We start from the raw sequence: 26377 nt of genomic DNA on the forward strand, positions 1-26377 counted from the left end.
CACTATAAGTTGGGTAAGGGTAGATCGTTTATACCGGCATAAAACAGGTTATGGTCATTAGTGGCCTTCCAGGTGTCACCTTAATCTCTCTTTTATCGGCCCTTGACTTCAGCGACCCTGCCCCACAAAAAGAATAATAATAAATGTGGTATCGTAAGATACAACTCACAAGTCAGTGTGATCCTCCGGTCGCTCTCCTTAGCCGCTCTGGGGTTGTTTCCAGCAGGCAATACAGCTACGTGTCGTCACTTTTGCAGCGTGTCCCTGCACGCGTCTTCCGGCGTTTGAGTGTCTCGGCTTTTCCTCCTATAGCCCTGCGCACCCTACGCCAATGCCCCGGCGTCTTGCGCAGTCTATGCCGGTCTCCACCTGCAGGGGCACAGATCGCACACCTCCGTTGATCCTGACAACACCGGCAGCTCACCTCGGCCTCCCTCGCCCTGGTCAATCACAGGTAAGCTTCACAGCATTGGGAGCATTATGCCGATTTCACCTTTTTACTACCAACCTGGATACCCGATACTTGATAGGGACTCCTCTGGTGCATTAATATGCCGCAGCCCTCTCAGAGTGTTGTATATGGCTTGAGCTGTCACCTCCGTCTCTTGTGCTGGCTCTGCTTCCCAGTTACGAGGCAGATAGATGTCTAGGCTGTCCCAGCCCAACTGCAGTGCCCTCACCGACAGGGCCAATAGGTATAAGCTGACTTCCTCGCGACTGCTTCTATGATTCCAGACCCCTTAGGCTTTGGGTCAAGGAATGTGGTCGCTTGGGCCCGTTGAACCCGGCTCTTTCCTCAGAGCTCCGTGCTAGCGTGCTCTCTGCTAGCTCCGCGCTAGCGTGCTCTCTGCTAGCTCCGCCCTCACAGGAAGTCTCTCTGGTCCTGCTCTGTCTGATAGCGAGCTACATTGAGTGTAATGGCGCGATCGGCCCGGGCTGTGACTAGACAGCTGTCCAGATGCGCTCAGTAGAGCAAAGAGCGGTGGTCTGAAAAACCCTTCAGAAAAAATAACCCTCATAAGCGCTCAAGCAGTTAGAAAGTGAGAGGGAAGGAACTCCTTAGATACCATTAGTAAATCCAATCATAGGGAAAGCATGCATGTTATGGCTTAAGTATAAAGCTGACCATACCTTAAATCAAGTATTCAGTGTCTCTGCTCCATCCCCAGTGTACGTATCTTCAGGCTGTAACCCTGCTGTTCCACTCCTTTTGAATCCTTATCATCCCCGTTGTATCGTAGCTGTGCTACGAGGGAACAGGATAGGCTCCACCTCTTCCTCCAAAAAAACACTCTGATAACAGAGAATAGAATTCCCAGTTGAAGTTAGAGAGAATGGGAAGGTGGCTCCCCTTTTTTTTCCTCCCTGTTTTATTGTGATTTATTTATTTTTGTGTTATTATTTAACCCCTTAATGACCACAGCACTTTTCCATTTTCTGTCCGTTTGGGACCAAGGCTATTTTTACATTTTTGCGGTGTTTGTGTTTAGCTGTAATTTTCCTCTTGCTCATTTACTGTACCCACACATATTATATACCGTTTTTCTCGCCATTAAATGGACTTTCCAAAGATACCATTATTTTCATCATATCTTATAATTTATTGTAAAAAATTTTATAAAATATGAGAAAAAAAAATGGAAAAAACACACTTTTTCTAACTTTGACCCCCAAAATCTGTTACACATCTACAACCACCAAAAAACACCCATGCTAAATATTTTCTAAATTTTGTCCTGAGTTTAGAAATAACCAATGTTTACATGTTCTTTGCTTTTTTTGCAAGCTATAGGGCCATAAATACAAGTAGCACTTTGCTATTTCCAAACCATTTTATTCAAGATTAGCGCTAGTTACATTGGGACACTGATATCTTTCAGGAATACCTGAATATCCATTGACATGTATATATTTTTTTTTAGAAGACATCCCAAAGTATTGATCTAGGCCAATTTTGGTATATTTCATGCCACCATTTCACCGCCAAATGCGATCAAATACAAAAAATCGTTCACTTTTTCACAAACTTTCGGTTTCTCACTGAAATTATTTACAAACAGCTTGTGCAATTATGGCATAAATGGTTGTAAATTTTTCTCTGGGATCCCCTTTGTTCAGAAATAGCAGACATATATGGCTTTGGCATTGCTTTTTGGTAATTAGAAGGCCGCTAAATGCTGCTGCGCACCACACGTGTATTATGCCCAGCAGTGCAGGGGTTAATTAGGGAGCTTGTAGGGTTAATTTTAGCTTTATTCTAGTGTAGCAGACAACCCAAAGTATTGATCTAGGCCCATTTTGGTATATTTCATGCCACCATTTCACCGCCAAATGCGATCAAATAAAAAAAAAAGTTCCCTTTTTCACAAACTTTTTGTTTCTCACTGAAATTATTTACAAACAGCTTGTGCAATTATGACATAAATGGTTGTAAATTTTTCTCTGTGATCCCCTTTGTTCAGAAATAGCAGACACATATGGCTTTGGCGTTGCTTTTTGGTACTTAGGCCGCTAAATGCGCATCACACGTATTATGGCTAGCAGTGAAGGGGTTAATTAGGTAGCTTGTAGGGAGCTTGCAGGGTTAATTTTAGCTTTAGTGTAGAGCTTAGCCTCCCACCTGAAACATCAGACCCCCTGATCCCTCCCAAACAGCTCTCTTCCCTCCCCCACCCCACAATTGTCCCCGCCATCTTAAGTACTGGCAGAAACTGCCAGTACTAAAATAAAAGCTATATTTGGGCTTTTTTTTTTAAAAAAGAAAAGGCATATTTACATATGCTGCTCTGTAGGACCCCCCTTTAGCCCCCAAACTGACTGATCCCCCACCAAACAGCTCTCTAACTCTCCCCCTGTCTTAATGGCCGCCATCTTGGGTACTGGCAGCTGTCTGCCAGTACCCAGTTTAGAATAAAATTGGTGATTTTTAAATTTTTCCCCTTTTCTGTAGTGTAGCACCCTGCCCCACCAAAAACCAACCCCCCACCCCCTCCTAGATACCATCGATTTATATATTTTTTGCCATAAATATACCCCTTTCTCAAACTTTTAAACAGTTATATTTTCTGTAGTGTAGCGTTCCCACCCGCTTCCGCCCCGTGCACGTGCGCGCCCCCATCGGCTCTGCCCCCGATCCCGCCCCCCTCTACATTACCCGGCCCATCGATGGCCGCCCACCCGCCTCCCAAGTCGGCTCCCACCCACCAACGATACCGGCCATCGATGTCCGGTGCAGAGAGGGCCACAGAGTGGCTCTCTCTGCATCGGATGGCCATCTAGCGTTATTGCAGGATGCCTCCATATCGAGGCATCACTGCAATAACCGGAAAGCAGCTGGAAGCGAGCAGGATCGCTTCCAGCTGCTTTCCACACCGAGGACGTGCAGGGTACGTCCTCAGGCATTAACTGCCTTTTTTTTGAGGACGTGCCCTGCACGTCCTCGGTCATTAAGGGGTTAAAATACTTTCCGAAACACGTTTCGAATAAGAATACTATGTATTTGTTTTGATCTGTCATTTCTTTTTTTTTTTTACCCCCTCAATCGTGCTAATATTATTGGATCTCTATATTTTGGATTTCCTCGTGATTCCTGCAATGTAAGGGATGAATGAATCTCCTATCTGATTTCTTTTTTCATGATTGTTCCAAATTGTCGATTGTGTAAGATGTTTTTGAATATAAATAAATTTATTATAAAAAAAGAATCTCATTCCTGTTTTCAGTTAACTAAATCTTATCACACTAGTGTGCCAAGCCCTTGATAAATGGGGCTCAGTCGGCTGCAGGTTTGCATAAGCGAACCTGTACCAGAAATTTAAGAAGCTGCAGTCATCTGAATGCTGCTTCTTATGCCCGCTAGATGCAAAGCCGGGCGGACAGGGGCGAAGTCCCCCTTACTTTTGTAAATCTGGCCCTTAGTTGTATCTTTCCACCAGTTGCAGTTTTCCTTATCAGCCAGTGAAGCTTAAATAATTCCTTTCAACCTAAAGTGACACTAAACCAGAGGTCGACAAATTTGTTTGCAATTTAGGAGCCAGTCACACTTTTTTAGGAGCCAGGCAGTGGAATTTTCATATAGAGAGAGGTGGAGAATAACCCAAAAAGTTAGGAGCCAGGGGTAAAATTCTAGGAACCAGTAGCTACCTGGCTCCTGGGTTTGTCGAGCCCTGCACTAAGCACCATGCAATTGCAGAACATTTCTGTTGTGCAGCTAAAGAATAACTGATCAGCCAAATCTTAATGTTTTTAAAACCTTTTTTTTTTTACTGCAGTTATGTTCCAATAGCCCATTTCCACCCACTATTTGCCTTATTTGCTTAAAGTGAAGGTAAAGTTAAACCTTGTGTATTAAATAAATAAATATCTCACTGCAAAATAATACTACTTTCATTCATCATTTTTCATATATCGCTATATTTCATTAGATATATTATATTATTGGCATTGATCCGGCTCCAAGAAAAACAACCCGTTATAACTTTTTTTTTTTTTTCTTCTAAACAACGATCACATTGTTTAAAGAGCCAATTGATTCTTTGGCCGTTAGGCGGCCGTCAATTGACGTCAGCATTGTTTTGTGAAGTATGCGCATGCGTAGCCTTTAGTATTTCTTAGCGGCGAGGCAAGCGCGTTCAAGATTCGGGCTGCGGGTGCATGTAAATATTCGAGCTGCGGTTAACGCATGCGCAATTTGGAGAATGTAGTATGGGTGCGCATGTGCGGTGAGAAGATGCTCGATGTGCACAAGCTTGATGACATGTATAGAGCTGGTGGGACCGCTCTATACGTCACTGTCTCAGAATTCAAGAAATGAGAGATGGGAGTTTAGGAACGCGAGTTACGCAACGGTAAATAAGAATTACTTTTAAAAGTATATAAATAAAGAAACTTTTAGTTAAAAAAAACATAGCGACTAGATTGTACAATATAAAAGGGATCTAAAGATCATTTTGCAATGTTATAAATTTACCTTCACTTTAAGCCAATCTGGGTTTATTCAGCAGACAACCAGGCTAGCCACGGTCATAAAGTTAGTATAAAATGCATTTATTTGCAGTTGTTATCAGTAACATCCAATTATGGAAAGATATGTAGCAGAGTCAGCCCTGACTGGTCAGCGGGGTACATTTTGAATTTCTGAGTATTAGAAACCGCTCAATTTTCCAGAGCTAAATAACATGAAATGGGGGCAAAATAATGAAAGTATGTTGCAAAGTAGTTCCCTTATGCATAACTAAACATTTTATTTAAAAATCTGTTTATGGTCCCTTTTTCTAGACACGACTTTTGTGGCGCTATACAAATAAATGAAAATTAAATATATGCTGTATACACAATTGCTGCTACTTTGTTATGCATCAGATTTGTATCTTTTGAGGCAGAAGTTACAGCAAACCTATAAATTTAAATATCAATAGCATTATGGTGTTTAATATGTCTGCTTTTACCTTTCATTAAAGGGGCAGTTAACTTCTTGATTTTTATTTCAATCTGGAAATTTTAGACTTTTCTAATTCTCAGAACTTGTAATGGACACTACAGATTTCTCAATGCTAACCCTGCCACATATAAATCCCTAATTTTAACAGATAACTGCCAAAAAGTATATTTTTTCCTAGCCTTATCTGCATACTAAAGCCCAGATTGGCTCCTAAATAAGTAAAACTTAAATAAGCGAGTGGAGTTTGGCTGTTGAAAAACAGGGGTTTTAATTTGGTTTAAAAATGTTTAGACTTAACTGGTATATCATTCTATAGAACCACTATATACATATCTTCTAATTAAAAATTGTTTACTGTTCCTTTTTAAAAAAACAGCGGATTATGATTTTGTGCAACTGTTAGTAGTTTGTTTCTTGAGCTAGCCATCTAACATTTTAAAGCAACATTGAAAGTGTTTGCTCCTAATGTTTCAGTTTAGAGTCCCTCTTAATAATAAAGGTATTTTTCCTGATGCCTACTTGGTAGCCATAGACCTTCAAGACCTGTATCTGCAAATTTTAATTCATGTTGCACATAAATACCTGATGATCAATCTGGAGTTTCAACACTTAAAGTTGCTGCAGTGCCATTCAGCCTCTTAATATCTCCAAAGAACCTTATACAAGATGGAAAACACTTTAATCACTTGACACAGAGGCATGGTGATTGGCCTTTATCTAGACCATATTGTTTTGTTGGACCTACAAAAGATTTTGACTTGTCAAATTCAGGATCATGGATATGTATGATTATTAAATTATGTAAAACTCTGCATTTGTCTCAGAGAGAAGCATCCTTTTATGAGAGTGCATTATTTGAAACCAACTTTATTGAATGCTTACATTGTCATTGCTCATAGACACAAAGTTCCAAAAGAAGCCAGTGTTAACTTATCTGAAATTCTCATCCTTGAGCGATGGAGAATACAGATGTTCATTTGGGGGTTTTCTGTACCTCTGAATGCGGAAGAAGGCAGCCCTTGGTGCCACTCGGCTATTTTTGTTGCCAAATTCTTGTACAACAGCAACATGCTAAAATCTGTATTTGCATAGATCTTGCTGTTGCACAATGATTAATTTGGCAACGAAAACTGAAGCGTGGAACCAATGGACACCACCTTCCGCATTTGGAGGTTTAAGAAACCTCTGCACATCTCTAATGGAGAATGAGAAGTGAGCCTTCTCACACACCATCACAAGATGGCTTTTTCATTTCAAATTTTTAAAGGGACATTAAACTGTGTACAACAGTACAGTAGCTGTTGCTACTCCCCTTAATATTAGTGGACTCAAAAGTGAACCATTTCACAAACTTCAACATGTTAGTCGGGTGGCTACTATGTGATATCCGTATGTATGGTCTCTGTTGAAAGCTTTCTTTAACGTTGGAATTTTTGTTTGTTTGATCCATTTGAGCAGTTACGGCAAGTCTTTATGGAATGTGACCCTGAAGTTAATCTTCTACAGGCAGAATTACAGGTCTTACCTTGTTTTCCCCTTGCATATTAATTCACAATAACAAATTTGTTTTACATCCAGCATCAGAATTTCTTTTCAAGGAAGAATGTGTACACAAACTATATGGCCAAAAGTATGTGCATACCCCTGCTAATAGTGTACAGGTGTTTTAGATGCACCAATTCTTTACAGGTGCATGAAGTGCAGCCTACACCCACAAAATCACAAACGGCAGTACAATGGGTCGCAATAGGATCCTATCTTTGCCACAAGTCAGTTTGTTAAAATATCTTTCCTTTTTACATCGGTCCCAGTCAACTTAGTGCTAGCTTAGCTACAAAGTGGTAGACCATGCAAACTCAGAGCTGGGACGCTGAGTGCTGTGGCGTGTAAAAGTTGCCTATTGTCTTGCAACACTCACTGCAGAGTTCCAAACTGCCTCTCAAAGCAATATCAGCACAATAACCTGAATCTAGAGATTCATGAAATGTTTCATGGCTGAGCAGCAGTACACAAGCCTCACCTCAACATGCACAATGTCAAGTGTTGGTTGGTATGGTGTAAAGCAGTATTTCTTAACCACGGTACTCAAGTACCCTCAACAGGCCAGGTTTTCATTAGAGCTGAACTAGTGCACCAGTGAAATAATCAGCTGATGGCTGAGAACGGGTTACTAACTGGTGTTACTGAGCAGGTGAATACTTCACATGTGCACTGGTTTAGCTATAAGGAAAAGCCTGGCCTTTTGGAGGTACTCTTCACTATTTTGCAGTCTGATGAAAGAATATAGGTGCGGGTGCTGGGGTAACTCCATATTAATGCCCGCGGTTTTTGAACTGGACTTATAACAAGCTTGTGTAGGTGTAATGGTCAGGTGTTTACATATTATGTGTCTATGTATGTACACTACATGGCCAAAAGTATGTGATGTGCTAAGCTAAAACATTCTAGATTGTACAAGGCTTGTCCCCATTGTATACAGTGATCTTTATCTAGATCTTGGTGAGAGAAAACGTCTTCTGTGCATTTATAAGTATATGCTGTATTCCTTTAAAAAATGACATGATTATAATTTGAGTGTGACTAAACTGTATGAATAGTTTTAGATTTATCTCTGTCATTAAAGGTACCGTAAAGTGATTTTTTTTTTTCATGATATAAATAGAATGTGCAATTTTAATAGTTAGCTGCTATTATCAAATTTGCTTTGTTCTCTGTGTTTTTATTGAAGGGTAAATCTGAGTAGGCTCATAGGAGCTCAGAAGTGTGCATGTGTATTTAGCACTGTCTGGGAATCCGTGTTTGTCACAATGTTTGTAACAATGTGATACATAGTTGGAAACACTTGTCATAGAGTGCTTAAGACACATGTACACTTCTGAAGTCCTATGACCCTACCTAGGCTTTCTCCTCAACAAAGGATACCAAGAGATAATAGAAGAGGAAAGTTGTTTAAAATTGTATGCTGTGTCTGAATCTTGAAAGTTTTTAATTTTGAACTTACTGGCCCTAAGTCAGTTCTTGACAAATCTGTTTAAAAATTAGGAGCCAGTAAGAATATTTAGAAGCCAGACATATTTTTAGGAGCCATACAGTGGGATTTGTTTATAGATATATGGAGAATAACCAAACAAGTTAGGAGCCAGGGTTAAGATTCTAGGAGCCAGTGGCTCCTGGGTTTGTCGAGCCCTGCTTTAAGTTTTTAATTGCAGCTCCATGGTAAGGTCCTGCTTTGCCTTGATGCATAGAGCAGAGTGTTAGTTTCCTGATTGAAAGTGTGTTGATTTTGATAGTAACATTATTATTTTCTCTCTTTTATAAGGTTAGATCGCCTTTTCATTTTACTGGACACCGGAACAACACCAGTAACACGAAAAGCAGCAGCTCAGCAGCTTGGAGATGTTGTAAAGCTTCATCCTCATGAATTAAACAACCTGTTAACAAAAGTAAGGTTCTTGTTCTAATTGTTGTAAAGTACAGATTTGGTTTTATCTGAAATGTTTAAACATGGGACAGTATTTAAATATTCTAAATTTACCATACTTAGGTCTTATTGTACCTGCGAAGCCCAAATTGGGATACACGTATAGCCGCGGGGCAAGCTGTTGAAGCAATTGTCAAAAATATTCCACAGTGGAATCCATCAACAAAGCTTAAGAGAGGTAAGATTAAAAAAAAAAAAAAGGGGAGGTTATTTGCAGTTTCTTGCTCTAATTCACAAAGGTTTTTTTCTTTCATGTAATTAGCAAGAGTCCATGAGCTAGTGACGTATGGGATATACATTCCTACCAGGAGGGGCAAAGTTTCCCAAACCTTAAAATGCCTATAAATACACCCCTCACCACACCCACAATTCAGTTTTACAAACTTTGCCTCCTATGGAGGTGGTGAAGTAAGTTTGTGCTAGATTCTACGTTGATATGCGCTCCGCAGCAAGTTGGGGCCCGGTTTTCCTCTCAGCGTGCAGTGAATGTCAGAGGGATGTGAGGAGAGTATTGCCTATTTGAATTCAATGATCTCCTTCTACGGGGTCTATTTCATAGGTTCTCTGTTATCGGTCGTGGAGATTCATCTCTTACCTCCCTTTTCAGATCGACGATATACTCTCTTATATATATATACCATTACCTCTGCTGATTTTCGTTTCAGTACTGGTTTGGCTTTCTACAAACATGTAGATGAGTGTCCTGGGGTAAGTAAGTCTTATTTTTTGTGACACTCTAAAGCTATGGTTGGGCACTTTTTTATAAAGTTCTAAATATATGTATTCAAACATTTATTTGCCTTGACTCAGGATGTTCAACATTCCTTTTTTTCAGACAGTCAGTTTCATATTTGGGATAATGCATTTGAATCAATCATTTTTTCTTACCTTCAAAAATTTGACTATTTTCCCTGTGGGCTGTTAGGCTCGCGGGGGCTGAAAATGCTTCATTTTATTGCGTCATTCTTGGCGCGGACTTTTTTGGCGCAAAAAATCTTTCTGTTTCCGGCGTCATACGTGTCGCCTGAAGTTGCGTCATTTTTTTGACGTTCTTTTGCGCCAAAAATGTCGGCGTTCCGGATGTGGCGTCATTTTTGGCGCCAAAAGCATTTAGGCGCCAAATAATGTGGGCGTCTTATTTGGCGCTAAAAAAATATGGGCGTCGCTTTTGTCTCCACATTATTTAAGTCTCATTATTTATTGCTTCTGGTTGCTAGAAGCTTGTTCACTGGCATTTTTTTCCCATTCCTGAAACTGTCATTTAAGGAATTTGATCAATTTTGCTTTATATGTTGTTTTTTCTATTACATATTGCAAGATGTTCCACGTTGCAACTGAGTCAGAAGATACTTCAGGAAAATCACTGCCCGGTGCTGGAGCTACCAAGCTAAGTGTATCTGCTTTAATTTTTGGTATCTGTTTCTCCAGCTGTTGTTTGTATTGCATGTCATGACAAACTTATTAATGCAGATAAAATTTCCTTTAGTACTGTTACATTACCTGTTGCTGTTCCGTCAACATCTAATTTTCAGAGTGTTCCTGATAAACATAAGAGATTTTATTTTTTAAATCCATTAAGAAGGCTATGTCTGTTATTTCTCCTTCTAGTTTACATAAAAGTCTTTTAAATCTTCTCTTTTTTCAGATGAATTTTTAAATGAACATCATCATTCTGATACTGATAATGGTTCTTCTGGTTCAGAGGTTTCTGTCTCAGAGGTTGATGCTGATAAATCTTTGTATTTGTTCAAGATGGAATTTATTCGTTCTTTATTTAAAGAAGTATTAATTGCTTTAGAAATAGAGGATTCTGGTCCTCTTGATACTAAATCTAAACGTTTAAATAAGGTTTTTAAATCTCCTGTAGTTATTCCAGAAGTGTTTAATCTCCCTGATGCTATTTCTGAAGTAATTTCCAGGGAATGGAATAATTTGGGTAATTCTTTTACTCCTTCTAAACGTTTAAGCAATTATATCCTGTGCCATCTGACAGATTAGAGTTTTTTGGGACAAAATCCCTAAGGTTATGGGGCTGTCTCTACTCCTGCTAAAAGTACTACTATTCCTACGGCAGATAGTACTTCATTTAAGGATCCTTTTAGATAGGAAAATTGAATCCTTTCTAAGAAAAGCTTACTTATGTTCAGGTAATCTTCTTAGACCTGCTATATTTTTAGCGGATGTTGCTGCAGCTTCAACTTTTTGGTTAGAAGCTTTAGCGCAACAAGTAACAGATCATATTTTTATAGCATTATTATTATTCTATAACATGCTAATAATTTTATTGGTGATACCATCTTTTGATATCATTAGAGTTGATGTCAGGTATATGTCTCTAGCTATTTTAGCTAGAAAAGCTTTATGGATTAAACTTGGAATGCTGATATGTCTTCTAAGTCAACTTTGCTTTCCCTTTCTTTCCGGGGTAATAAATTATTATCTCAACTGTTTCTGGAAGGAAGGGAACTTTTTTACCAAAGGATAAAAAATCTAAGGTAAATTTAGGTCTAATAATCATTTTCGTTCCTTTCCTCACAACAAGGAACAAAAGCCTGATCCTTCATCCTCAGGAGCGGTATCAGTTTGGAAACTATTTCCAGTTTGGAATATATCCAAGCCTTATAGAAACCTATAGCCAGCTCCTAAGTACCCATGAAGGTGCGGCCCTTATTCCAGCTCAGCTGGTATGGGGCAGATTACATTTTCTTCAAAGAAATTTGGATCAATTCCGTTCTCAATCTCTGGTTTCAGAACATTGTTTCAGAAAGGTACAGAATTGGCTTCAAGTTAAGGCCTCCTGCTAAGAGATTTTTTTCTTTCCCGTGTCCCAGTTAACACAGCAAAGGCTCAGCATTTCTGAAATGTGTTTCAGATCTAGAGTTGGCTGGAGTAATTATGCCAGTTCCAGTTCTGGAACAGTGGCTGGGGTTTTATTTTATCTCTTCATTGTACCAAAGAAGGTCAATTCCTTCAGACCAGTTCCGGATCTATCAATATTGAATCGTTATGTAAGGATACCAACATTCAAGATGGTTACTGTAGGACTATCCTGCCTTTTGTTTAGCAAGGGCATTATATGTCTACAATAGATTTACAGGATGTGTATCTGCATATTCCGATTCATCCAGATCACTTTTTAGACAAGCATTACCAGTTTTGTGGCTCTACCGTTTGGCCTAGCCTCAGTTCCAAGAATTTTTTTGCAAAGGTTCTCGGTGCCCTTCTTTCTGTAATCAGAGAACAGGGTTTTGGTATTTCCTTATTTGGACGATATCTTGGTACTTGCTCAGTCTTCTCATTTTCGAAGAATCTCATACGAATCGACTTGTGTTGTTTCTTCAAGTTCATGGTTGGAGGATCAATTTACCAATCAGTTCATTGATTCCTCAGACAAGGGTAACCTTTTTAGGTTTCTAGATAAATTCAGTGTCTATGACTCTGTCCTTGTCAGACAAGAGAAGTTTAACATTGATATCAGCTTGTCAAAACCTTTAGTCACAATCATTCCCTTTGGTAGCCTTATGCATGGAAATTTTAGGTCTTAGGACTGCCGCATCAGATGCGATCTCCTTTGCTCGTTTTCACATGCGACCTCTTCAGCTCTGTATGCTGAACCAATGGTGCAGGGATTACTCAAAGATATCTCAATTAATATCTTTAAACCGATTATACGACACTCTCTGACATGGTGGACAGATCACCATCGTTTAGTTCAGGGGGCTTCTTTGTTCTTCCGACCTGGACTATAATCTCAACAGATGCAAGTCTTACAGGTTGGGGAGCTGTGTGGGGGTATCTGACGGCACAAGGGGTTTGGGAATCTCAGGAGGTGAGATTTCCGATCAATATTTTGGAACTCCGTGCAATTTTCAGAGCTCTTCAGTCTTGGCCTCTTCTGAAGAGAGAGTTGTTCATTTATTTTCATATAGACAATGTCACAACTGTGGCATACATCAATCATCAAGGAGGGACTCACAGTCCTCTGGCTATGAAAGAAGTATCTCAAATTTTGGTTTGGGCGGAATCCAGCTCCTGTCTAATCTCTGCGGTTCATATCCCAGGTATGGACAATTGGAAAGCGGATTATCTCAGTCGCCAAACGTTGCACCTGGGCGAATGGTCTTCACCCAGAGGTATTTCCTCAGATTGTTCATATGTGGGAACTCCCAGAAATAGATCTGATGGCTTCTCATCTAAACAAGATTCTTCCCAGATATCTGTCCGGATCCCGGGATCCTCGGGCGGAGGCAGTGGATGCATTATCTCTTCCTTACAAGTGTCATCCTGCCTATATCTTTCCGCCTCTAGTTCTTCTTCCAAGGGTATTCTCCAATATTCTAAAAGAATGCTCGTTTGTCCTGCTGGTAGCTCCAGCATGGCCTCACAGGTTTTGGTATGCGGATCTTGTCCGGTTGGCCTCTTGCCAGCTGTGGACTCTTCCGTTAAGACCAGTCTTTCTGTCTCAAGGTTCTTTTTTCCATCAGGATCTCAAAACCTCAATTTTAAGGTATGGAGTTTGAACGCTTGATTCTTGGTTAAAGAGGTTTCTCTGACTCTGCGATTGATACTATGTGACAGGCTCGTAAATCTGTATCTAGAGAGATCTATTATAGAGTCTGGAAGACTTATATTTCTTCAGGATGGTTTAGATAAAGGTTTGTCCGCAAGTTCCTTGAAAGACAAATCTCTGCTCTTTCTGTTCTTTTTCACAGAAAGATTGCTAATCTTCCTGATATTCATTGTTTTGTACAACCTTTGGTTCGTATAAAACCTGTCATTAAGTCAATTTCTCCTCCTTGGAGTTTGAATTTGGTTCTGGGGGCTCTTCAAGCTCCTCCTTTTGAACCCATGCATTCTTTGGTTGTTATATTACTTTCTTGGAAAGTTTTGTTTCTTTTGGCCATCTCTTCTGCCAGAAGAGTCTTTGAATTATCTACTCTTTTTTGTGAGTCTCCTTTTCTGATTTTGCATCAGGATAAGGCGGTGCTGCGAACTTCTTTTGAATTTTTTACCTAAGGTTGTGAATTCTAACAACATTAGTAGAGAAATTGTGGTTCCTTCATTATGTCCTAATCCTATGAATTCTAAGGAGAAATCATTGCATTCTTTGGATGCTGTTAGAGCTTTGTAATATTATGTTGAAGCTACTAAGTCTTTCCGAAAGACTTCTAGTCTATTTGTCATCTTTTTCGGTTCTAGAAAAGACCAGAAAGCTTCTGCCATTTCTTTGGCATCTTGGTTGAAATCTTTATTTCATCATGCCTATGTTGAGTCGGGTAACACTCCGCCTCAAAGGATTATAGCTCATTCTACTAGGTCAGTTTCTACTTCCTGGGCGTTTAGGAATGAAGCTTCGGTTGATCAGATTTGCAAAGCAGCAACTTGGTCCTCTTTGCATACTTTTACTAAATTCTACCATTTTGATGTGTTTTCTTCTTCTGAAGCAGTTTTTGGTAGAAACGTACTTCAGGCAGTGGTTTCAGTTTGAATCTTCTGCTTATGTTTTTTCATTAAAATTTTATTCTGGGTGTGGATTATTTTCAGCAGGAATTGGCTGTCTTTATTTTATCCCTCCCTCTCTAGTGTCTCTTGCGTGGAAAGACCCACATCTTGGGTAATCATTATCCCATACGTCACTAGCTCATGGACTCTTGCTAATTACATGAAAGAAAACATAATTTATGTAAGAACTTACCTGATAAATTCATTTCTTTCATATTAGCAAGAGTCCATGAGGCCCGCCCTTTTTTGTGGTGGTTTTGATTTTTTTGTATAAAGCACAATTATTCCAATTCCTTATTTTATATGCTTTCGCACTTTTTTCTTATCACCCCACTTCTTGGCTATTCGTTAAACTGAATTGTGGGTGTGGTGAGGGGTGTATTTTTATAGGCATTTTAAGGTTTGGGAAACTTTGCCCCTCCTGGTAGGAATGTATATCCCATACGTCACTAGCTCATGGACTCTTGCTAATATGAAAGAAATGAATTTATCAGGTAAGTTCTTACATAAATTATGTTTTTTGGAATCTAAAAGGGGTTTTTGTTTTTTTGAAGTAGAATGTTCCTGTACTGAGATTAGTGGGAGAGGGGCTTCTTATGTTTGTGGAATGGGTCGCTGTGTTTTTTTTTTCAGGCCCTAAGTTGTGTAGCTAATTTAAAATAAAACTTTATAGTAGAATACATTGTTTGATAATATTTAGGTCTCTGATGTCAGGGTTGCTCTTCGTTTTTGTCAATGAAATAATTTTTCTCTTTAATCTAGAGCCTGGGTCAGAGTATGCAAATGATGACTCTCTAGCGTCGGATCGGCTTAGTTTTGACAGATTTGATATCTCAAGACTGTTAAAACATGGTTCATCTCTCTTGGGTTCAGCTGGTGCAGAGTTTGAAGTTCAAGATGACAAAACAGGTATCAAATCTTATTTTTTTTTATATATTTATATGTAAAGGGGTAGCTGGGACTTGGGGGGGGGGGGGGGGTGAATTTATGGTCTAGTGTATTCCAAATTAATGGTTTGCTTCTACTGAGCATCCTTCAAATATACGAAAATAAGACAAACTGTTGAATGACAAGTAGACATGCTCCATAGTAATTTGGAAGCAGATGTTTGTAGTTCCTGATATTGGTCTGTATGCTGCTGTATCCTGGAAGGTGCAGAGTGCCTGCAGAGTTTTTTTAGCATGTATATGTAGCCCTATTGCAGCATTTAGTTTGGGGTGCTAGGGTCTCATTGTAAGCCCAGAGCACCTTAAAGGGATTTTAAACCCTTTTTTTTTTTTTCTCCAACATTGGTATGTCCGGTCCACGGCTTCATCCTTACTTGTGGGATATTCTCTTCCCCTACAGGAAATGGCAAAGAGAGCACACAGCAAGAGCTGTCCATATAGCCCCCCCTCTGGCTCCGCCCCCCAGTCATTCTCTTTGCCGCTCTGAACAAGTAGCATCTCCACGGGGATGGTAAAGAGTATGTGGTGTTAGTTGTAGTTTTTTATTTCTTCTATCAAGAGTTTATTTTAAAATAGTGCCGGTTTGTACTATTTACTCTACAACAGAAAATGAAGAAGATTTCTGTTAAAGAGGAATATGATTTTAGCAGTAGTAACTAAAATCCATTGCTGTTCCCATGCAGGGCTGTTGAAACCAGAGAACTTCAGTTGGGGGGAACAGTTTGCAGGCTTATCTGCTTCAGGTATGATCAGTCATATTTCTAACAAGACATGTTAATGCTAGAAGACTGTCAGTTTTCCCTTAAGGGGTAAGTAAGCCATTTTCTTAGACTCATAACAGATTAAGGCTTATAAATGGGCTCTATACTGGTGACACTATTGTGGGCTAAATCGATTGATTTATTTCATGTTTAGATGGCATTTAGAGTGTTTTGTGTAATTAAAAGCACTTTTGGGAACGTTTTTATTCGCCTGGCATTTAGTTAGACTACTATTTCAGTCAGAAAGGCCCCTTCACTCTGGTATGCAGAGGAAGGAGGCCCCGTTTTCGCGCCTCAATTGCGCAGTTTACTTCCATGGCAGTGCATGCAGCTTCATGTGAGGGGTCCTGTGGCTACAAAAACGGACTCAGGAAGGTTTATTTCAGTGCTGAATAACTGTCAGGTAAGGTAAAAAGCCGCAGCAAGGCTGTGGCAGTGATTGTAGTGTACTAAAATTGTTGAATTGAACAAATAGCTCCGGTTTGCTCATTTTAAGGGTTAGTCTTGAAACTTGGTGTGCAATACTTTCAGGGCATTAGGACTCTGGGGTGCAAATTTTGTAAAAATCGGACATTGCCTTCATTGTTGTTCAAAATATCAGAAATAAAGTGTGCTTGTTTATTATTTAAAGGGACAGTAACGCTTTTCTTTAAAAACGCTTTTATTGCATTATTAGCCTGCCAAATTATGTCTAACATGTCTATACCTTCAGATGGCTTATGTTCTGTGTGTATGGAAGCCAAGGTGGTTCCCCCTATTAATGTATGCGCGAATTGTGTCATAGCGTCCAAACAAAGTAAGGACAGTACGGTCACATTTAATAAGATTGCCCAAGATGATTCTTCTAATGAAGGTAGTGGGGATAGTTCATCATCCGCTCCTTCTGTGTCAACACCAGTTTTGCCCGCGCAAGCGATACCTAGTTCATCTAGTGCGCTAATGCTGGTTACTATGCAGCAATTAACTGCAGTAATGGATAATTCTATAGCAAATCTATTATCCAAACTGCCATCCTACCCTAGAAAGCGTGATTGCTCAGTTTTAAATACACAAGATGAGCAGGTTGGCGCTGAGGACAATTTATCAGTTATACCCTCACATCAATCTGAATTGGCAGTGAGGGAGGGTCTGTCTGAGGGGGAAATTTCTGATTCAGGAAAAGTTTCTCAGCAGGCAGACACTGATATCGTGACATTTAAGTTAGAACATCTCCGCGCCCTGCTTAAGGAGGTCCTAACTACTCTTGATGACTGTGATTCTTTGGTAATTCCCGAGAAATTGTGCAAGATGGACAAATTCTTAGAGGTCCCAGTGCACGCTGATGCTTTTCCGATACCCAAGCGGGTGGCGGACATAGTGACTAAGGAGTGGGAAAAGCCAGGTATACCTTTTTTGTTCCACCTCCTATATTCAAGAAAATGTTCCCCATTGTCGACCCTAGAAGGGACGCATGGCAAACGGTTCCTAAGGTTGAGGGGGCAGTGTCAACGTTAGCTAAGCGCACAACTATTCCTATTGAGGACAGTTGCGCTTTCAAAGATCCTATGGATACAAAATTGGAAGGATTGCTAAAAAAGATATTTGTTCAGCAAGGTTTCCTTCTTCAACCAATCTCGTGCATTATTCCTCTCACCACGGCAGCGTATTTTTGGTTCGAGGAACTAGAAAATTCGCTCCAAAAAGAGACTCCATATGATGAAGTCATGGACAGAATTCACGCACTAAAGTTGGCTAATTCCTTTATTTTGGATGCCGCTTTCCAATTGGCTAAGTTAGCGGCGAAAAATTCAGGTTTTGCAATAGTGGCGCGCAGAGCGCTTTGGCTAAAATCCTGGTCGGCGGATGTGTCGTCCAAGAATAAATTGCTTAATATTCCTTTCAAGGGTAAGACCCTTTTCGGGCCGGAATTGAAAGAGATTATTTCAGACATTACTGCCCTCCCACAGGATAGGCCTTTCAAGGCTAAGAACAAATCTAATTTTCGTTTCTTTCGCAATTTCAGGAACGGACCGAATCCTAACTCTGTGGCCTCCAGACAGGAAGGCAACACTTCCCAGCCTAAACCAGCATGAAAACCATTGCAAGGCTGGAACAAGGGTAAACAGGCCAAAAAGCCTGCTGCTGCTACCAAGACAGCATGAAGGGGTAGCCCCTGATCTGGGACCGGATCTAGTAGGGGGCAGACTCTCTCTCTTTGCTCAGGCTTGGGCAAGAGATGTTCCGGATCCCTGGGTCTAGACATAGTGTCTCAGGGGTATCTTCTAGAGTTCAAGGAACTTCCCCCGAGGGGAAGGTTCCACATGTCTCGCTTATCTTTAGACCAGATAAAGAGACAGGCATTCTTACACTGTGTAGGAGACCTAGTGAAGATGGGAGTGATACACCCAGTTCCTTTAACGGAACAAGGTCAGGGGTTTTACTCAAACCTGTTTGTAGTTCCCAGAAAGGAGGGAACTTTCAGGCCAACTCTGGATTTAAAAATTCAAAACAAATTCCTCAAAGTTCCATCATTCAAAATGGAAACCATTCGAACGATTTTACCAACAATCCAGGAGGGTCAATATATGACTACCGTGGACTTAAAGGATGCGTACCTGCATATTCCGATCCACAAAAATCACCATCAGTTCCTGCGGTTCGCTTTCCTGGACAAACATTATCAGTTTGTGGCTCTTCCCTTCGGTTTAGCCACTGCTCCCAGAATTTTCACAAAGGTGCTAGGGTCCCTTCTAGCGGTATTAAGACCGAGGGGCATTGCTGTAGCACCTTATCTAGATGACATTCTAATCTAAGCGTCGTCTCTTTCCAAAGCAAAGGCTCATACAGACATTGTTCTAGCCTTTCTCAGATCTCACGGGTGGAAGGTGAACGTAGAAAAGAGTTCCCTGTCCCCGTCAACAAGAGTTCCCTTTTTGGGAACAATAATAGATTCTGTAGAAATGAAGATCTTCCTGACAGAGGTCAGAAAGTTAAAGCTTCTAAACGCTTGTCAAGTTCTTCACTCTATTCTTCAGCCTTGCATAGCTCAGTGCATGGAAGTAGTAGGATTAATGGTTGCAGCAATGGACATAGTTCCTTTTGCTCGAATTCATCTAAGACCATTACAACTGTGCATGCTCAATCAGTGGAATGGGGACTATGCAGACTTGTCTCCCCAGATTCAAGTAGATCAGGTAACCAGGGATTCTCTCCGCTCGTGGTTGTCTCACAATCACCTGTCTCAGGGAATGAGTTTCCGCAGACCAGAGTGGGTCATTGTCGCGACCGACGCCAGTCTCTTAGGATGGGGTGCGGTCTGGGACTCTCTGAAAGCTCAAGGTCTATGGTCTCGAAGAGTCTCTTCTTCCGATAAACATTTTAGAACTGAGAGCGATATTCAATGCGCTCCTGGCTTGGCCTCACCTAGCAAAGGCCAAATTCATAAGGTTCCAGTCGGACAACATGACGACTGTAGCGTAATCAATCATCAGGGGGGAACAAAGAGTTCCTTGGCGATGAAAGAGGTATCCAAGATCATCAAATGGGCGGAGGATCACTCCTGCCACCTATCTGCAATTCACATCCCAGGAGTGGACAACTGGGAGGCGGATTATTTGAGTCGTCAGACTTTTCATCCGGGGGAGTGGGAACTCCACCCGGAGGTTTTTGCCCAGTTAACTCAACTATGGGGCATTCCAGATATGGATCTGATGGCGTCTCGCCAGAACGCCAAGGTTCCTCGATACGGGTCCAGATCCAGGGATCCCAAGGCGACACTGGTGGATGCATTAGTGGCGCCTTGGTCGTTCAACCTACCTTATGTGTTTCCACCGTTCCCTCTCCTTCACAGGCTTGTAGCCAGGATCAAACAGGAGCAGGCCTCGGTGATTCTAATAGCTCCTGCGTGGCCACGCAGGACTTGGTATGCAGACCTGGTGAATATGTCATCGGCTCCACCATGGAAGCTACCTTTTGAGGCAGGATCTTCTAGTACAAGGTCCATTCGAACATCCAAATCTAGTCTCTCTCCAACTGACTGCTTGGAAACGCTTGATTCTATCTAAGCGTGGGTTTTCTGACTCGGTTATAAATACTCTGGTTCAGGCCAGAAAGCCTGTGACTAGGAAAATTTACCATAAAATATGGCAAAAATATATCTGTTGGTGCAGATCCAAGGGATACTCTTGGAGTAAAATTAAAATTCCAAGGATACTTTCCTTTCACCAAGAGGGCTTGGATAAAGGTTTGTCAGCTAGTTCTCTAAAAGGACAGATATCTGCTCTGTCGGTTTTGTTGCACAAACGTCTGGCAGCAGTGCCAGATATACAGGCGTTTGTACAGGCGTTTGTACAGGCGTTAGTCACGATCAAGCCTGTCTATAGACCTACGACTCCTCCATGGAGTCTAAACTTGGTTCTTTCAGTTCTTCAGGGGGTTCCTTTTGAACCCATGCATTCCATAGATATTAAGTTACTATCTTGGAAAGTTCTGTTTTTGGTTGCTATTTCTTCTGCTAGAAGAGTTTCTGAATTATCTGCTTTGCAGTGTACTTCTCCCTATCTGGTATTCCATACAGATAAGGTAGTTTTACGTACCAAGCCTGGTTTTCTTCCAAAGGTCGTTTCTAACAGTAAATTGTTGTTCCTTCTCTGTGTCCGAATCCAGTTTCAAAGAAGGAACGTTTGTTACACAATCTAGATGTGGTCCGTGCTTTAAAGTTCTATTTAGAAGCAACAAAGGATTTCAGACAGACCTCATCCTTGTTTGTTGTGTATTCTGGTAAGAGGAGAGGGCAGAAAGCTACTGCTACCTCTCTTTCTTTTTGGCTGAAAAGCATCATCCGATTGGCTTATGAGACTGCCGGACGGCAGCCTCCTGAACGAATTACAGCTCATTCTACTAGAGCTGTGGCTTCCACATGGGCCTTCAAGAACGAGGCTTCTGTTGATCAGATCTGTAAGGCAGCGACTTGGTCTTCTCTGCATACTTTTGCCAAATTTTACAAATTCGATACTTATGCTTCTTCGGAGGCTATTTTTGGGAGAAAGGTTTTGCAAGCCGTGGTGCCTTCCGTTTAGGTAACCTGGTTTGCTCCCTCCCTTCATCCGTGTCCTAAAGCTTTGGTATTGGTTCCCACAAGTAAGGATGAAGCAGTGGACCGGACACACCAATGTTGGAGAAAACAGAATTTATGTTTACCTGATAAATTTCTTTCTCCAACGGTGTGTCCGGTCCACGGCCCGCCCTGGTTTTTAATCAGGTTTGAAAAATTTCTTTCTTTATACACTACAGTCACCACGGCACCCTATAGTTTCTCCTTTTTCTCCTAACCGTCGGTCGAATGACTGGGGGGTGGAGCCAGAGGGGGGGGCTATATGGACAGCTCTTGCTGTGTGCTCTCTTTGCCATTTCCTGTAGGGGAAGAGAATATCCCACAAGTAAGGATGAAGCCGTGGACCGGACACACCGTTGGAGAAAGAAATTTATCAGGTAAACATAAATTCTGTTTTTTTTTTTTTAATTTTATTTTTTTATGATTCAGATAGAGCAAGTAATTTTAAACAACTTTCTAATTTTACTCCTTTGATCAATTTTTCTTAATTCTCTTGGTATCTTTATGTGAAAAGCAGGAATTTAAGCTTAGGAGCCGGTCCATTTTTGTTTCAGCACCTGGGTAGCACTTGCTGATGTAGCCACCAATCGGCAAGCGCTAACCAAGGTGCTGAACCAAAAATGGTCCGGCTCCTAAAATTACATTATTGTTTTTTCAAATAAAGAAACCAAGAGAACAAAGAAAAATAAATAGAAGTACATTAGAAAGTTGCTTTAAATTGCATGCTCTATCTAAATCACGAGAGAAAACAATTGGGTTTAATATCCCTTTAAGTCACCTACTATATAGACACGGGTTATGATTATAGAAGTTGCAATCACCTGTTACCTAAAGGGACATGAGACAACTTATTTGATAATGACTAATCCTTTCATGTCAGAGGTTATTGTATGTGTTGTATGCAGTCTTAAGGGGATAGGTATAACATTGTTACAAAACACCTGTTCGTATAGTACTGCAGACACAGGCACATTCCTGAACTTACTTTCAACAAAGAATAAGAAGAAAACTAAGAACATTTGATAATAGAAGTAAATTAGAAAGTTTCAATATAAAACCAAAATTATTTTTGCACTCTTTGTATGACTTTAAGCTATGTGCTGGCAGTCACAAATTTATTATATACGAATATGAAAAGAAAAGAGCAATTGATGTAAATAGCCAAATGCTAGAGTGACACTAGCCGCACTAAAGCTGCAGAAATATTATTTATTTACATCAAACCAAGTATGTACATAACTTCCATATCCTGGCAACAAGCCTGATATTTATGCATGACAATTGAGCGGCATGTTTGAGTCCAAAACTGTGGATATCGAGAAGAAAAAGCCAGTTGTAGCAAGTACCTTGATACAGAAGTGTATTACAGCTGGTACACTGATGAAAAACTTAGTACAAACAGGTGCAGTATCACACACAACGGAAATTTGAAACTGCATCAGGATCCGTCACAGAAGTTGGTGTGTAGACCCATACGGCACTTATCCGGTTGTAAGTCTGAAACTAAGTTTCAAAGACAAGCTGTCTGCATAAATGCACCTGTGTGAATGATTGATTTTAGGTACTGTTACACTAGTTTTCAAAATTAACTTGGAGTGTGCTTTTGCACTAAATGCTCCTAAACATCTCGTACACTGTTTATTTGCTACCAGCACACAAGTTTTAAGGACTGACTATTAGCGGATGTCTTGCCTTTTCCTTCCATAAGGCAGGTAGAGTCCACAACTTCATTCCTTACTGTTGGGAAATACAACACCTGGCCACCAGGAGGAGGCAAAGACACTCCAGCCTAAAGCTTAAATATCCCTCCCACTTCCCCTATCCTCCAGTCATTTTTTGCCTTTCGTCACTATAGGAGGTGGCAGAGAAGTGTCAGAAGATTTGGATAGTCCTGTAATGGGTATGTTCCCTTCAAAGAAAGGACTGGAGTTTTAAGTGGTCGTGTCAACCTCTCAGTGAGAGTATTGATGAAAGTTAGAGTCTGGAAATGCAGGGGAAGTTTTTCTGTGAACCCATCCAGACTGCCGACTAACAGCTCCCGGGCAATCCGTGTTGACGAATTTCACTGCTTGCTGTGAACTCTGCTTGTCTGACAACTCTACCTCTTTAACCCTTAACTGCTGGATTGATATTGTTGCTGAACTCTGCCTGTCTGACCACTCTACTTGTTGACCCCTATCTGTCCTGGATTGCCTTACTGTTTCCAAACCCTGCCTGTTGTCAGTATATGGCTGGGTTATAACACAATATATTTAATAATTCTTTAAAATAAAACCCCAATAAAATGCATATATGAAACAATAAAATTAAATTCCTAAATTCTTTATTAGTTGAAATTTATAGACACATTGAAATATATTTGTAGAAAACCAGATATGAATACTATACACGTTTACATTATTAAAATATGCTATGCAAAGATCATAAAATTTACCTTATTTATTCACAATTGAATTGCATTAAAATACCACAATGAGATCAAGATATAAGTCACTAACATTCAGACTGGTACAATTAAGTTATTTAACCCACAAATGATTCTAATACAATTCTAATTAGAACACCAGAAGTATATTTATTCTTAATGTAAACAGTCAGTTTAAATGCCAATTTATCAATGCTGAAATGGTTCTTAATTACCTACAGTTAAGACAAATTCTAAAATATATTTGTATATTTGCAAAGATAAATACTTAGCATTTATAGCATGATTAGTTTACAATACATAGGCTATGAAATACAATAGGTTAAAATACAATTTGTTTTTTTTATAAATCTGCTAACTACAGCAACAATGAATGTTTTAAATATTTAGCATACAAAAGGCAAGCTTAAAACTATTCAGGACTATGAATATCAGTCTAAAATATAAATATGCTCTTTAAATCTATCAGTTGTAATTTTAACTGCAGCAACTATGAATATATTTTGTTTTAAATATTACCTATATTTAGCAACCTCTTATACTTTACCAGGGGATCAATGAATGTCTTCCTATTTCCAGAATTTTCAATGTACGTCCAAATCACCTCAGAATACAAAAGGAGAGTTTTGCAATGTGCAGAAGTAAGGGTAGCTATTATGCCTTTTAGTAACTGTATCCAACCCAGCCAATTTCAGTTAGCAGACAGCTCTTTGTTTGCTGGTGAAATCTATGTCTGCACTATTATAAGTGGGTCACCAATCCATAGTTTTACATATTAGTTGTTGAGATGAGTTTCTGCTTTTTTTTTTTTTTTTTTTTTTTTTTAAACTTGTGTGTATTAAGAAGTCTCATCTTTTGATGGGCTAATGGACCTATCTGCCAGATTTATTTTTTAGTACAATATTTATTTTATTACTAAGGAAAGAACACCACTTTACATTTGGCAATTTGAACTATGCACACTGTTCAGTTACTATCAAGAAATGTTTGGTTGGAAACTTACTGTGGCTTTAACATATGTTTATTTTATTTATTTTTTTGCCATTGAATATCTTTAATGTACACATTCATATGCTGACAGTCTATAGTTATGAGTTAAAGGGACAGTCTACACCAGAATTGTTATTGTTTTAAAAGATGGATAATCCCTAGTTTTGCATAACCAACAGTTATATTTATATATTTTTTTACCTCTGATTATCTTGTATCTAAGCCTCTGCAGACTGCCTCTTTATTTGTTCTTTTGACAGACTTGCAGTTTAGCCAATTGGGTAACTTCACGAGCACAGTGTTATCTATATGAAAAACATGAACTAACACCCTCTAGTGGTGAAAAACCTGTTAAAATGCATTCTTAAGAGGCGGCCTTCAAGGTCTAAGAAATTGGCATATGAACCTCCTAAGTTAAGCTTTCAACTAAGAATACCAAGAGAACAAAGAAATTGGTGATAAAAGTAAATTGGAAAATTGTTTAAAATTACATGCCCTATCTTAATCATGAAAGTTTTTTTTTGGACTAGACTGTCCCTTTAACTTGAAATTGGCAACACGCTTGCATATTTAGTGGCCTTCAAGAATATCCACAATGTAAACAACCCGATATCTTCACTGATGTTGCAACAATGCTTTTATTTGGAATGAAGCCACAACATTGATAACCTCCTTTAAATGGACATTCCAGTCAAAATTTAAATTCACATAGATCACCGGTTTTCAAACCTGTCCTCAACAGGTCAAAATCTCTGAATTTCCTTGCATGAGAGCAGGTAAAATAACTGTTTACTAATCAGCTGATTAATTCACCCATGCTCCAGTTAAGATATCCTCAAAATGTTGCCTGTTTGGGAGGCCTGAGGACAGGTTTGAAAACCAATGACATAGATAAATTACATATTTGTATAGAAACATACTTACAATATACATGTATTGTTAAAAATACTTCTAGTAAAAGTTATCACTCTTTTAGTGTTAACGTATTTTTCTGCATGTGCAGCATAACTAGATATTCTCAGTGCATGAGCATTTTATGTACTGCAGCTGCTCAGAGAACCAGTGGGGCTTGTATCATGTAAGCAATTCGCAAACTGAGCCAGTTGGTACAAGCACCTTAGGCCTTTTGAGCCTATGCATTCTTTGGATATTAAACTACTTTTTTGGAAAGTGAGATTTCTTTTGGCTATCTCTTCAGCTAGAAGAGTTTCTGAATTGTCTGCTCTCTCTTGTGAGTTTCCTTTTATGATTTTTCATCAGGATAAGGCTGTTTCTTTTTCAAGATACAATGAGTCCACGGATTTCATCCTTGTGGGATATCGCCTCCTGGTCAGCAGGAGGAGGCAAAGAGCTCCACAGCAGAGCTGTACAAATAGCTCCTCCCCCCCCCCACACCCAGTCATTCTCTTTGCCTGTGTTAGTTAGATAGGAGATGGCGAAGGGAGGTTTTAGTAAAGATTCTTTAATCAAGTGTTTATTATTTAAGTGGTACCTCTGAGTGCTACTTTGTGCTAGGGTGTAGCCTAGACCAGATCACTCTCTTCAGCAAAAAAAGAGAAGCATTTGGTGGCTTTGAAGCAATGGGAACTTGTGGGACATAATTCTCACTGCGCCTCCCATACTGTGCTGCTGCCCTTTCTGTGATGGCCTAAGCTGCAATTAACTCAGGGTTCATCTTTCTGCAGGACTACAGGAGGGATACAATGGACCTCTGAACCCTGTTGAGGCTGTCCTGCTGT

The 26377-nt window shown here is 39.9% G+C and overlaps 1 protein-coding gene across 1 annotated transcript in view; it reads left to right on the forward strand.

The window, feature by feature from the left end:
• The window catches only part of BTAF1 (B-TFIID TATA-box binding protein associated factor 1), a gene marked incomplete in the record, with an annotated part of 442652 nt that overhangs the window by 45368 nt on the left and 370907 nt on the right, over positions 1-26377 (forward strand). The window contains 3 exon segments of the mRNA XM_053692938.1: positions 8760-8883; positions 8985-9099; positions 15186-15332. Of these exon segments, the coding sequence (XP_053548913.1) occupies positions 8760-8883; positions 8985-9099; positions 15186-15332 (386 nt within the window).

This window comes from Bombina bombina, chromosome 9 (genome assembly GCF_027579735.1).
Source record: "Bombina bombina isolate aBomBom1 chromosome 9, aBomBom1.pri, whole genome shotgun sequence".
Lineage (NCBI taxonomy): Eukaryota > Metazoa > Chordata > Amphibia > Anura > Bombinatoridae > Bombina > Bombina bombina.